The following is a 13843-nucleotide window of genomic DNA, read 5'->3' as shown; positions in this document are numbered from 1 at the left end:
GGGATTGTTATTGATGATTTTTTTACCTTTGTGCTTCCACTTTCTGCACCATCAAAGAAAGTCACATTGTCCAATGTACCACCGTTTTTAAGTGATGAGGTATTAGCTAAAGCTTTGTCTCGTTACGGTAAACTGGTTTCTCCTATTAAAAAGATCCCCATCAGTAGCGAATCGCCTTTCCTGAAGCATGTTGTCTCGTTTAGGCGCTTTGTTTACATGATTATGAATGACGATGCTGAGTTAGATGTGTCCTTGCACTTTCGGGTTGATGAGTATGATTACATTATTTACGTAACAACTGATAAAATGAAATGTTTTAATTGTGGGCAATCTGGTCATTTAATCCGTGCTTGTCCCGCAAAAAACTCAAACGACCCGTCAGCTGATGGTGACGTTGCCGCTGTCGGAAGTGACGTGGTAGTTAACGCTGAACCCGATGAAGCAGGACCGTCAGACGAGGCCCCGGGTGTATCAGGGATAGGAGTAGTGAAGGATAAGAATGATGATGCTTTACCTGTGATCACACCAACTGATGCTAAAGAATTAGCAGCTGAAAACACAGTTTCTGGTGTAGAAGTGTCTAATGCTCAGGCGGAGATAGCCGTTACTGAGACAGATATCCTTTTAAACGATGCTTTCCACAATGACTTGCAATCTACTGTGAGTAATGTACATGATGACAGTCGAATGGAAACAGAGCAGGCAGATTTTAAAGTCCCATTAAAAAGAAAGAAGTCTGGTAAAGCTCCGATTGTTAGACATGCAAAGAAAGCAGATATAACCGAGCCAAGTGATCAGGATGAAACGGAAAGTGACAGTGAGTTTTCTGATTCGAGTGTTAGTCTTTCTCAGAGTGATTTTTCTGGACGTCATTATGAGGTAGATGACATTAAACTGTTCCTCAGAGCTACGAAGAATAAGAGAGGAGTGCGCATTAACGAATACTTTCCTGACATAAAGCAGTTTGTTGAGAAAACAAGGTGCTTCATGATGGAGGGCTCCTTTACAAATAAAGAGGTTTATCGATTGAAAAAGACATTGAGCAAACTTAACTCTGAGCTCAGTAATGAGGACAGTGAGAAAGCCTAATGCCAGGTATTGTAATAGAATGTTCCTGTGGGCAGGGATTTTTTTCTTTTCCTTAAGTATGTGTCATGTTAATGTTGCTACCCTGAATCTGAATGGTGCTAGAGATATGCACAAAAGAGCTTCATTATTTGAAGTAATTTATCAGAAAAAAATTGATGTCACTCTGTTACAGGAAACACACACTGATGTTAATAATGCTGCTGATTGGGCAGTAGAATGGAATGGGATTGCTGTTCTAAGTCACAATACTTCACTGAGTGGTGGAGTTGCTATTCTTTTTGCTAAGAGTTTCAGCCCACGCTCTTATCAGATTGAAGAGGTTATTAAAGGGAGACTTTTGAAAGTAAGAGCCTCTTTTGAAAATGTTGTATTTGTTTTTATTTGTGTATATACACCAACTTCAGCTGTTGAAAGAATGCTATTTCTAAATACTTTGTGCTCTGTTTTACAAAATGTTGGTGTTGATGAATATTTATTTTTGGGTGGTGATTTTAATTGCACAGAGTCCAACTTGGATAGAAATCACATTGAACCCCATTTACCTTCACGTCAACGTCTTGTTCAGCTAACAAAAACACATGAATTAATTGATATTTGGAGACAGCTTAATGGAGAACAAAGACAATACACTTGGACCCATGTTCGTGATAACACGATTTCATTGGCAAGACTGGATAGGTTTTATGTTTTTAAACATCATGGTAGTATTGTTCAGAGTTGTGTTATTATCCCATCATGTCTTTCAGATCATAGTATGGTGCAGTGTTGTATCTTTTTAAACTCTATTAAGCCAAAGAGTGCTTATTGGCATCTAAATACCACCTTATTGGATGATAAGTGTTTTAAAGAAAGTTTTAAAAATTTCTGGGATGTTTTTAAAACTACAAAGAATTCTTTTAGAACACTGCAGCAATGGTGGGATTTTGGGAAAGTTCAGATAAAACAGTTTTGTCAACAATACTCCCAGAATATCACTAGAGAGATAACCCTGACTTTGAACACCTTAGAGACTGATATTTTAAAATTGCAAGAATTGGCTCACTTGCCTGGGAATCAAAGTAATGTGGAGTCTCTTATAAAAAACAAGAAAACTCAGTTGTCTGATCTACTAGGGGTTAAAACACAGGGTGCTCTGGTCAGGTCACGTTTTTTAAGTGTAAATGAGATGGATGTACCCTCAAGGTTTTTTTTCAGTTTGGAAAGAAAAAATGGACAGAACAGGGTTATTCATGCTTTACGTTCTGAATCTGGGGTATTGCTGACTGACCCCAAAGACATTCGTAAGAGAGCAGTCACTTTTTACGAGTCTTTATATAAAAATGAACTGAGTCCAGATTATAGGCATGATAGTGATTTCTTTGACAACCTTCCTCAAGTGTCAGAGGAAGTTAACGCAAAGATTTCAGGTGCCTTGACCATGGGGGAACTCTGGAAGGCCCTCCAAGGTATGGAGCTGGGAAAAGCACCAGGGATGGATGGCCTGCCAGTCGACGTCTATAAGTCATTTTGGTCAGAGCTTGGAGAAGACTTGCTGGAGGTACTGAATGACAGTTTAGCCGGAGGGCTATTGCCGTTGAGCTGCCGCAGAGCAGTCTTGACTCTCCTACCCAAGAAGGGTGACCTGACGGACATCAAGTGCTGGCGGCCGGTCTCCCTCCTGTGCAGTGACTACAAGCTGCTCTCTAAGGTTTTAGCTAATCGGTTGGCAGAGGTTATGGACAAGGTCATACATCCTGACCAGACATACTGTGTCCCTGGTAGGTCAATCTTTGATAATGTTTCCCTGATTAGAGATCTTCTCGATGTCTCTAAGGTGCTAAATCTAGATTGTGGTTTAATATCATTGGATCAAGAGAAAGCCTTTGATCGTGTTGAACATGTTTATTTATGGAGAGTTTTGAAAGCCTTTGGTTTTTGTAAAAAATTTATAGATCAGGTGAAAGTTCTCTATAGTGATGTTCAGAGCATTCTCAAGGTCAATGGTGGTTTGTGTGCTCCTTTTGGAGCCTGTAGAGGTATCAGACAGGGGTGTTCACTTTCTGGTATGCTTTATTCTTTGGCCATAGAGCCTTTGTTACAACAAATAAGAATGAAACTTCATGGTATATCTTTGCCAAACTGTGATGGCAATTTCTTATTATCAGCGTATGCTGATGATATAGTAGTTATGATCAGTAAGCAAAATGATGTACAGGTTTTATCTGAATTGCTTGGAAAATTTAAAGTTTTATCTTCTGCTAATATAAATTGGAATAAAAGTGAAGCACTACTGATAGGAAGCTGGAAAAGTGGAAAACCGAAACTTCCTGCTGGTTTACATTGGGGAAAAGAAGGTTTTAAATATTTGGGGGTCTTTTTAGGCAATGACACAACAGTGCAGAAAAACTGGGAAGGTTTAATAGAAAAAGTCAAAGGACGCCTAGAAAAATGGAAGTCTTTGTCCCCAAAATTGTCATACAGAGGACGCATTTTAGTTATTAATAATTTGGTGGCATCTTCCTTATGGCATAAGTTTGCCTGTGTAGATCCTCCTTTGCAGCTGCTATCAAAAATCCAGGCTACCCTGGTGGACTTCTTTTGGGATAAATTACATTGGGTCTCACAAAATGTTCTGTTCTTGCCCAAGGAGGAAGGTGGTCAAGGACTAATTCATCTCCAGAGCAGAATTGCAACCTTTCGTCTGCAGTTTGTGCAAAGACTGTTGGATGGACCATCACGTTTTAGCTGGCGTGCTGTTTCATGCCTGATTTTACGTAGTTTTGCAGGTTTGGGGCTGGACAAAGCACTTTTTTTGATGGATCCCCTAAAACTGGACACCTCCACGTTGCCAATTTTTTACAAGAACATTTTTAAAGTTTGGAGTCTCTTTGCTGTTCAACGACCAGAAAAATCACATTCTCTTCATTGGTTACTGGAGGAGCCTTTAATCTGTGGCTCCCGGTTGGACCTAACAGACAGTTCCTTTTTCCCTGGACTTAGTAGGTTGCTGATTGAACACAACATTATTACTCTGAGTCAGCTACTGAACACTGTAGGGCCGGATTTCAAGAACAAAGCAGCATTAGCTCAACATTTGGGAATCAGGTCTATTCGTCTGGTTACCCAGTTGCTCATGAAATGGAAAGCGGCGTTTAAGACAACTGAAATGGACTTGCTAGCAGAGTATTGTGCTGGTTCCCGAGTTCCTGATCCTAAAGACTCTTTTCCTTGTCTACTACTGTCTGTAAATGTTGAAGGGATTACATCTCCTTTCATTGAAAATGTTACATCTCTGTGTAAAGACTTCTTTTTAAGTACTGGTAAATCTTTGTACAGGTCTTGTGTTTTGGTTTTTAGCAAAAAGGTTTTAAATGGGAAAGTTGATACTCCCTGGCGTGATGTTTTTAAACTGGATCAAAACACAAGACCTGAGTGGAGATCCTTGTATAAACCACCGTTGACCAAGAGAACAGGTGATTTGCAATGGAGAATTATTCATGGTGCTGTCGCGGTCAATGCTTTTATCTCAGTTCTAAACCCTGAGGTTACTTCTACATGTCCTTTCTGTTCTGACAGAGAAACCATCTTTCATGCTTTTATGAATTGTTGTAGATTGCAACCTCTATTTCTAGCTGTAGGTAATGTTTTCAGGAGTTGTAATGAGACCTTTTCTCTAGAGACTTTTATTTTGGGGTACAAATATGTGAGGAAGAAAAGATTTGTCTGTCAACTACTGAATTTTGTCTTAGGCCAAGCAAAACTGGCCATTTATACAAGTAGGAAAAAGAAAATAGAACAAAACTTAAATCAGAACATAGTAGCCTTGTTTTTTAACTTGGTGAAGTCAAGAGTTTTGATTGATTTTCTTTATTATAAGTCCATTGATGATTTTGTCACTTTTAAATGTATTTGGTGTTGTAATGAGGCTCTGTGCTCTGTTTTTGAGGGTGAACTGATTTTTATGCATACTTTGTGATTTTTTTTTTTTTTTTTTTTTTTTTTTTTTTTTTTTTTTTTTTTTTTCCTCCCCCTCCCCCCCACCTAAACTTACTGTGTTGTAGGAGTGTATTGTGAATAGGAGAGGTTTTTTTTTGTAATAAAAGTCTTGTTAAAATTCAATTCTCTCTCTCTCTCTCTCTCTCTCTCTCTGTCTGTCTCTCTCTTTCTCTCTCTCTCTCTCTCTGTCTGTCTGTCTGTCTCTCTCTCTCTCTGTCTCTCTCTCTCCCTCTCTCTCTCTCTCTCTCTCTCTCTCTCTCTGTCTAGGGAAGATGGGTCAAATTCTGACAGAAAACCTGTTCGTTTTTGGCCCTAAATACTCAGTTGCACAGAAAGAAAAAATCTTCGTGCTCAATTTTTTAATAGGTCAGGCCAGACTAGCTACCTGGCTCACACGAAACAAAACAAAATAAAAGGCAGTGGAACACTAAACCCAGAAGTGATGCTAAAAGCCCTTTTGAAGGCCAGACTCAGAGTTGAGTTTTCTTACTCGAAAATGACGCACAGACTGCAGGACTTCTGTAAGGTTTGGGGGCAGGGTGAGGTTTCATGTTGTGTTGAAAATGAATCATTAATCTTAACCTTTTAACAGAAGCACTTACTCTTATATGAAATGCTTTTACAGGTAATGTTTATGTCTCTCCAAGAAACTTATTGTATAAATAAGGTTTTAATTGATTTTTTAAAGCAAATTATTATGGTGTTCTAATCATTACGTTTGTGTTTTATCTACCTTTTTACTTACGCATTTAACTACTTAATTTTTTATCTATTTATTTATTTAAATAGGCATTTAAAAATGCTATTTATTTGATATAAAAATGGTGGACACATCATGAATTGTTTAAAATAAGGGACTGTCAAAGTCAAGTTTCTGTCTGTCTGTCTGTCTCTCTCTCTCTCTGTCTGTCTCTTTCTCTCTGTCTCTCTCTCGCTGTCTCTCTCTCTCTGTCTGTCTCTCTCTCTCTTTATCTCTCTGTCGGTCTCTCTCTCTCTGTCTGTCTCTCTCTCTCTTTATCTCTCTGTCGGTCCCTCTCTCTCTGTCTGTCTTTCTCTCTCTCTCTCTCTCTCTCTCTCTCTCTCTCTCTCTCTCTCTCTCACACACACACACACACACACTGTCTGTGTGTGTGTGTGTGTGCTGACTCCTTGTTTTGCACAGTCAGCATTTCAGTCTTCAAATCAGAATAAAAGTTTGGTTAATATTTATCCAAATCACCATCTTCAGTAACTGCTTTTTCCTGCTCAAGGTCCCACTGGAAGCAGAGTCCCTCCTGGGAACACTTGCACAAGGTGGGAATACATCCTGTTTGGGTTCCCCCTATCAGCATGTTTTTCGGAGGAAACTCCACACACAGTAACCTGATCTCTGGCTCAAACCAGGGTCCCTGGAGCCCTTTATTAGGAACACATGTACACCTATTCATTCATGCAATTATCTTATCAGTCAATCATGTGGCAGCAGTGCAATGCATAAAATAATGCAGATACGGGCCAGCAGCTTCAGGTAATGTTCACATCAACCATCAGAATGGGGAGAAAATGTGATCTTAGAGATTTTGACCATGGCATGAGTGTTGGTAGCTGGTTTGGGTATTTCTATAACTGCTGATCTCTTGGGATTTTCACACACAACAGTCTCTAGAGTTTACTCAGAATGATGCAATAAATAAAAAACATCCAGCGAGCAGCAGTTCTGCAGTTCTGCAGTTCTGCGAATGGAAACGCCTTGTTGATGAGAGAGGTCAGTGTAGAATGGCCAGATTGGTTCAAGCTGACAGAAAGGCTACAGTAACTCAGATTACCACTCTGCACAATTGTGGTGAGCAGAAAAGCATCTCAGAATGCACAATATATCAAACTTTCATGGGCACACACTCACCAAAACTGGACAGTTGAAGACTGGAAAAAGACCAAGTTTTTTTTTCTATTCTTCAACTGTCCAGTTTGGGTGAGCCAAAGTTGTAAAGAGTGATTATGTGAGTTACTATATCCTTCCTGGCAGCTCAAACCAGTCTGGCCATGTTCCATTTCCTGGATGGTGAGTCTGTGGGTGGGGTGTGTGTGTGGGTGTGTGTATTATACAGTCAGGTCCATAAGTATTTGGACAGTGACACAATTTTCGTAATTTTACCTCTGTACACCACGACAATGGATTTGAAATGAAGCAATCAAGATGTGACTGAAGTGTAGACTTTCAGCTACATTTCAAGGGGTTTAACAAAAGTATTGCATTAATCGTTTAGGAATTACAGCCATTTTTTACAGAGTCCTTCCATTTTCACAGGCTCAAGAGTAATTGGACAAACTAACATAATCAAGTCAAGTCAAGTGGCTTTATTGTCAGTTCAACCATATACAGCTAGTTAGTACACAGTGAAACAAAACAACGTTCCTCCAGGACCAAGGTGCTACATAAAACAAACACAGAACTACAGAAGACTACATACTGTATATTTACATAAAGTGCACAGTGCAGACATGTGCAGACAACACAAGACAGTACAAAACTACCTAAAACAAGACAATGGGCACAGTAAGTTACAGTGCAGCGCTGACTAGTACACGGTTCTAGTAGAAAGTGAATCAGATGACAGTAGTGCAAAAGTGTAACAATATAAGTTGCTGTAAATATAAACATAAGGAGTAGCAGCCGGGTAGAGACTATAAAGACTATATACAGTATATAATAAATATTGTAGCAGCAAGAATTGAATACATAAATGAATCATAAATATTAGGCTCATGATCCAAGTGGCCACACCAAAACCTATGGCCTCGGTTTGCCACTGCATTTAACACATGATCATTGAGTTTCAACACTTCAGACAATCTTCAGGGTCCAAGACTGACTCTTCGCAAATAGTGCCTCCAGTGGTTAGTTCTTGCCAATTGACACAAGACAGTAAAGAGACCATAGATGAACATACTGTATAAAATATTGTGAAATGTCTGCTGAAATTGAATTGGCCATGTTTTTAAATAGCCCAGTTATCATTACAACTCTACTTACAGACTGTCAGAACCCAGCTTAGAAAGTTTTAATCACAAGTTTTAATTTTAATCATGCAAAACATTTCAAGGATTGTAAAAATCAGCAAATTGAACAGTGTGTATGTGCGTAAAGGGCACACAAGATGGCAGTGCTGCGTTAATGTTTAAAAGCAATCCCAAATACACCTTAATTTGAGTGAACACACTGCCAAAAAGAAAGCTACTGCTGTACTATAAAGACTCTTTCCAGGGTAAAAACAGCACTGTTTAGATCAGTACTCTCAGAGTTAAAGTCGTGTTTATATTTGCAGGACAGTCTGTTCACAACAATGTTTATAATAGTCACTGGCTCTTGTTCACCTTTTCTGCTATTCGTTTCATGTGTCCAAAGGTGTTAAGTGAACTAGGATGTGTATGGCTACACTTAATGTACACAGACATTATACGAACAGTAGAGGTGAACATTTTATATGTGAACTCACGCCATGTCTTTCACAGGGATTGTTTGTAGGGACTTGACAACATGAGCGTTTTTTGCCATAAGCAGGGCAAGATTGGAAGGCATTGATTTGGAGAAAATACTGGATTTATTTCACTGCCAAGATTTACTTTAGAAATATTTTGTTTTGTAACCTAAACCATGTTATAGGGTTTATTCATCTGCTGTGAACCACTTGGTAAAATTACCAAGCTGCCAAATAAGATGATAACTCTTTAAACAATTCAGCAATGAACAATAATAGACTACTTGGCTAAACTGTGATTTGTTTAATATTTTAAGCAGTCAGCATGCTGCAGAAATTGCCAAAAGAAAGTCAGCAAATTTCATTTTTCTTAAAATGTCAAGAACCTAATGTTGAGGGGTTTGAAATCTAATAGTTTATTGTCTGCACCTGTTTAGAGTGGCATAGCGGGTAGTGTTGCCTGCTCACAGCTCCAGGGCTCCTGGGTCGATGCTGACCTGTGTGGAGTTTCACATGTTCTCCCTGTGCCCATGTGGGTTTCCTCAGGGTTTTTCTGTTTTCTCCCACCTCCCAAAACATACCAGTAGGTGGACTGCCAACCTTAAATTGGCCCTAGGTGTGAATGAGTGTGTGTGAGTGTGTGTGCATGAAGCCCTGTGATGGACTGGTGTCCAATCCACGGTCTATTCCCATCTCACACCCATTGTTCCCAGGAGAGGCTCCAGTAATACTATGACCCTGAACAAGATAAAGTGATTACTGAAGATGATTGAATGAATGAATGAATATGCCTTTTTAAAGAATTTCTGTAGGTCAAAGGCATGTGTTGTTGAGATTATGAGTAGAATAGTGAGTTATTAAGCTGTATTCTTTATTAAGTTGTCAGTTTCATTGATATTGAGATATATAAATATCCCAAAATCCTTCCATCTATCTATCCATTCATCCACCCTTGTATCCATCCAACATTCTGTAGCTATTGAATCATGAAAGTGCCACAAAAAACTGACCTAAAATCTATAAAAGGAGTGCCTTGTACTGAGTAGTGTCACGGAGGTGGTTCAGGTTGTATACAAATGCAGGTTTATTAAACACAATAAGACAAATCCAAAGAGGTATTCAAAAATGTAGTCAAACAAACTATAATTAAAACCATTAGATCAACCGAGAATACAAAGGCTTATGTCACTAGCATGCACCAGGAGCAAGACCTCGCAATGAATGAGCGCTTGTGTGCTGTTGTGTGTGTGTGTTAGTGATTGTAATCAAGTGTTTAGAAGTCTGGTGAACATGAACATGGGTATTGGTCATGTGACAACATTTGTAGTTCTTGCGGCTGATGGGAAATGGAGTTGAATGTAGAAGTGTTTTGCTGTGGAGGATTCTGGGCGACAGAGTTCGTAGTGGAAACAGACAAAGACATGACAAGTAGTCTGTTCACTTTTTCATTAAGCCATGTTAATCTGTTTTCAGTGACTCCACAGAAGCATTAGCAAAAAACAAATTCTTTGTATAGTTCATGTAAGGCCCAAGTCCATAATTTGGAGCTCTAATTCTTTTATGTATACCAATAATGTGGAAACAGTGTCTCTGAATTTATGTGTTATTATATTCAGATCATTATAATCATTAATAATCATTAATAATCATTAAGCTTTTGAATTGTTATAAACTCAAATACAATTGGGTTGCCGGAACTTAAAGTGCATTTCTCTAAAAGCTGTGTGAAACTGTGTTACAGCACCATTAGCGGTTTATTGTCACGGTTATACCACACTATGACTTCCATTTTCATAGCTGAAGCCACATATTTGTCCTCCTGAAAATGGTGAAAAACTTTAGTGGAAATCCTGGGGCAAAAGAAGACTTTCTGTAAATGCAGTGGAGTAGAGGTTGTTACAAATTATCATAATTATGTTGATTATTACAAAAATCAAAGCTACTGTACTTCTAGGTAAATTCTTCAAATTGAAGAAACTGAAACAGCAGAAACCTCATTAATAGGTATTTTTCCAAATGATAATGAAATGAAGATTATGACTGCATGGGTGGTAGAATATAGGTCCTTGAGGGGTCAAATCTACAAAGCATTCCCTGTTACCTACCTTCAAGTGGGTCAAATCAATATTAATCCAGGGTTATTGAGGATTTTTAATTCAATGGGCCATTGAATTAAAGACTGCTAAAGATTAAGACATCACATGCTTAGGTGGGAAGGGGTACTTAGTGGTCAGATGATATCCTTTACATTGATTGGACTGCAAAAATCTTGCCACTGAAACTTCCCAGCCTCAAAATGAAAGTCAAGTGGTATATAGTTTTTCAGAATACATTTCCAACAATCAGGAGAATTTGGGAAATTATTTAATAAATGAATATCTGATTCTATGAGTAAAATATACAAAAAATGATTAATAATAATCTTGTTTAGTAATATTCACCTATATTACATGTAATATTTTAATATTTTCTATTTATATGACAGGACTTTTGAATTGTCAAACTTTGTCAGAAGATTCATTATATTCGTTTTCTATAACAGCAACTCTGAAAATAGCTCTGGCTGTATGTCAAATCCAAGATTTATATTAATGTGCTCATTCTACTGTGTTATCATTTCTATGGTATGGTTCATTTCACAGGAATTTATATGGTAGGACCTCTGCAAAATTTAAGCATAATAATAAGTATATTACTGTGTTGTCATTTAATGAAGAAAAAACATATAATCATTGATATGGTGAAGCTCATTAAGGGTCAGTAAGTTTTCATCCATGGGAAGGTATCAGGACAGAGGTCTTTGCGCTTTCTGGTTTCTCAGAAACATGACAAGCTGCATTTTTTTTTATCAACTTCAGAGAAAAAGTAAGTAAGTGTTCCACAACATTAACTGTAACTATGTAGGGTTAAAAAGAACACTGTGTTGTTATTAATAAAATAAAACTTGTAATACTTGGCAAATTGCTACAGTATAAAAGAAATAAAACACTTTGGGATGTGTTGTTATAAGGGATGTCATAACGGGGGAGGTTGGGATGATTCTAAGGGCCCTGGTCAGACAGGGGGCCCAGCAGAACCCCATATTTTCATCAGATAATTGGGGAGGTGGGGACTTGGGGCCCGGAGTAGAAATTTGTCAGGGGGCCCAAAAATCATAACGGCGCCCCGGTTGTTATATTAAAACACGACTTTTTTATTTTTAAAATATCAGCTTTGGGTAGTAATGGTCCCGAAGTGTTTTATTCCTTACATTTATTTCCTATATTTTAGTCATTTTCTCAGTAATTACTTTTATAGTGTTAATATTTGCCAGGTATTATGACATTCATCATTTCAGTGGAAGCCTGCTTGCTTTAATGCTTTGTTCTGTATTGTTCAAGAGAGACCCTTTTTTAGGTTGGTTTCATTCTGTCTCATTCTTCTAATTACAAGTCGCTGGTCTCCTGCCCTTAATCCTACAGGTTCTGTATGAAAACCTGATCTTTTATGTGTTAATCCTCTCCTTGTATCCTGGTTTGCAGATAGGTAGACACTAAACAGATGTTTTTTATCTCCTAATACTCCTAATCCAGCTTGCTGCAAAGCGCTAAGCATAAATAACGTGATATATGATTTATATCATTGGCACTAATGTGTAATAAAGTGATGAGTAACACTCTAGTTTCGTTTGACCTTATATGAACTTTCTTTTTTTTTTCTTCAAGAGCTGTTGCATGGCTACAGATTCAATGTGCATTTTAAACAAATTAATATTTGCTGGGTGTGTGCATGAATTACTTTGATAAAATCAAACATCATGCATAGTTTATTCAATTTTATTGACATCTTGCTTGGTTTTATAACAATTAGATCAATGAGTTTTAATAGACAACATTTAAAAAAATGAGCTCTTGAAAGCTGGATGTTTCACTGAAATCCACTTCCGCTCCCTCCTGGACAGTGAGGGCACTGCATGGGGCGTAGAAGCTGTTATATCATATTTAATGTGTACATTAATTTGGATTATGTAGCCATTTAGGATACAGGTATTGTCTTTTCAGCAGGTCTGTAAAAGTGGGTCACTGATCTTTCTCATACGTCCTCGTACATACCACGTCATCCATGATGCATTTCTAAAGAAAAGAAACACACACACACACACACACATACACACACACACACACACACACACACACTTCTGCATTCCTCTGGAACATTTGGTAAACAGGGGCATGTGACAGAAAGGGAAGCATCAACCTCAAATTAGGCAATCAGTCTTACTCACCGCTATCAATTTCCCACCCTGAACTTCTCTTTCAATCGTTGTGCTCTTGCCTTCCCAGGTCTGTGTTTGAATGAGTTTACCATCCACCAGTCCCATAACAGTCTGAAACAAGATGCATATTGGAAGAATATACAGTAAAACCTGCAGTTTTTAAAGGTTTGTGGAATCTACCTTTGCCTGCCTGTCATCTGCGGTGATCTCGACAAATTCCTCATCCAACCGGAATTTTATTTCCACTGTCTTGAAAGTAGTTGTGGTTTTCATCGATATGAGCCCCTGATCATCCATGCTGAATAACAGAGTTGGCTTGGCCAAATTAGCGATTTGCCTGGACGCAAAACTAACACCTGCAAATCCAAAGATTATATCAATTAATCCTTAGAGGATGGTGATGGGAATCAGGAAGGGAGCAGGTGCAATAGCAGACCTAAACTACTGAAAGCAACAAAAAAAAAATCTAAAACCTGGGCAATGCAAACAAGTGCACACTTTCTTAGATATGTGATTATAGTGGAAAAGTGCTAAACATCCATTTACTTTTAATTTAGTATGTAATAGTGTAAGAAAAAACTTACCTATGGCCTTCATGTATTCATCAAAATTCTCACTTGCAGTTAATTTCCATGTACCCTGGAACTGGTCCATTTTCACAGTGCTTTATAAATATGAGTGAAACAAGACTGTGTGGTGTTCTCTAATGTAAAATTCTAATGCTGATTTGAACACTGGGGAGCATATATTAGAGGAATTAAAGAGAGAGGCATGTGCAGCGTAAGCAGGCCACTACCTAGAGGTGGAAAAATTTCATTGGCCCCAGCTTTTTAAGAAGGGTGGGGTATTAGTGTGTGTGTGTGTGTGTGTGTGTGTGTGTGTAGAAATAGGAACATAAATCACTAGTTGTGTCACATTATGAAACATGTAGAAAGAACTCAATATATATTATGCACTACTCTCTCAAAAGAATTGAATTACATACAGTTGTATACACACACACAAACACACACACACACACACACACACACACATTTATCATAGCCAATCTGCCTATAGGTATGTT

The 13843-nt window shown here is 38.2% G+C and overlaps 1 protein-coding gene across 1 annotated transcript; it reads right to left on the bottom strand.

Annotated features, from left to right (window-relative positions):
- Positions 1-12321: 12321 nt before the first annotated feature.
- On the bottom strand, positions 12322-13571 carry fabp4b (fatty acid binding protein 4b). Its single transcript, XM_026939973.3, has 4 exons — positions 13362-13571; positions 12958-13133; positions 12787-12888; positions 12322-12634 (listed from the first exon to the last, which is right to left on the bottom strand). Exons 1-4 carry the CDS (start codon positions 13429-13431, stop codon positions 12581-12583), a joined length of 402 nt encoding a protein of 133 aa, XP_026795774.1. The 5' UTR covers positions 13432-13571; the 3' UTR covers positions 12322-12580.
- Positions 13572-13843: the final 272 nt, after the last annotated feature.

This window comes from Pangasianodon hypophthalmus, chromosome 1, assembly GCF_027358585.1.
Source record: "Pangasianodon hypophthalmus isolate fPanHyp1 chromosome 1, fPanHyp1.pri, whole genome shotgun sequence".
In the NCBI taxonomy this organism is placed as follows: domain Eukaryota; kingdom Metazoa; phylum Chordata; class Actinopteri; order Siluriformes; family Pangasiidae; genus Pangasianodon; species Pangasianodon hypophthalmus.
Note: the sequence above shows the minus strand (reverse complement) of the source record. Positions and strands in the feature narration are given on the sequence as shown.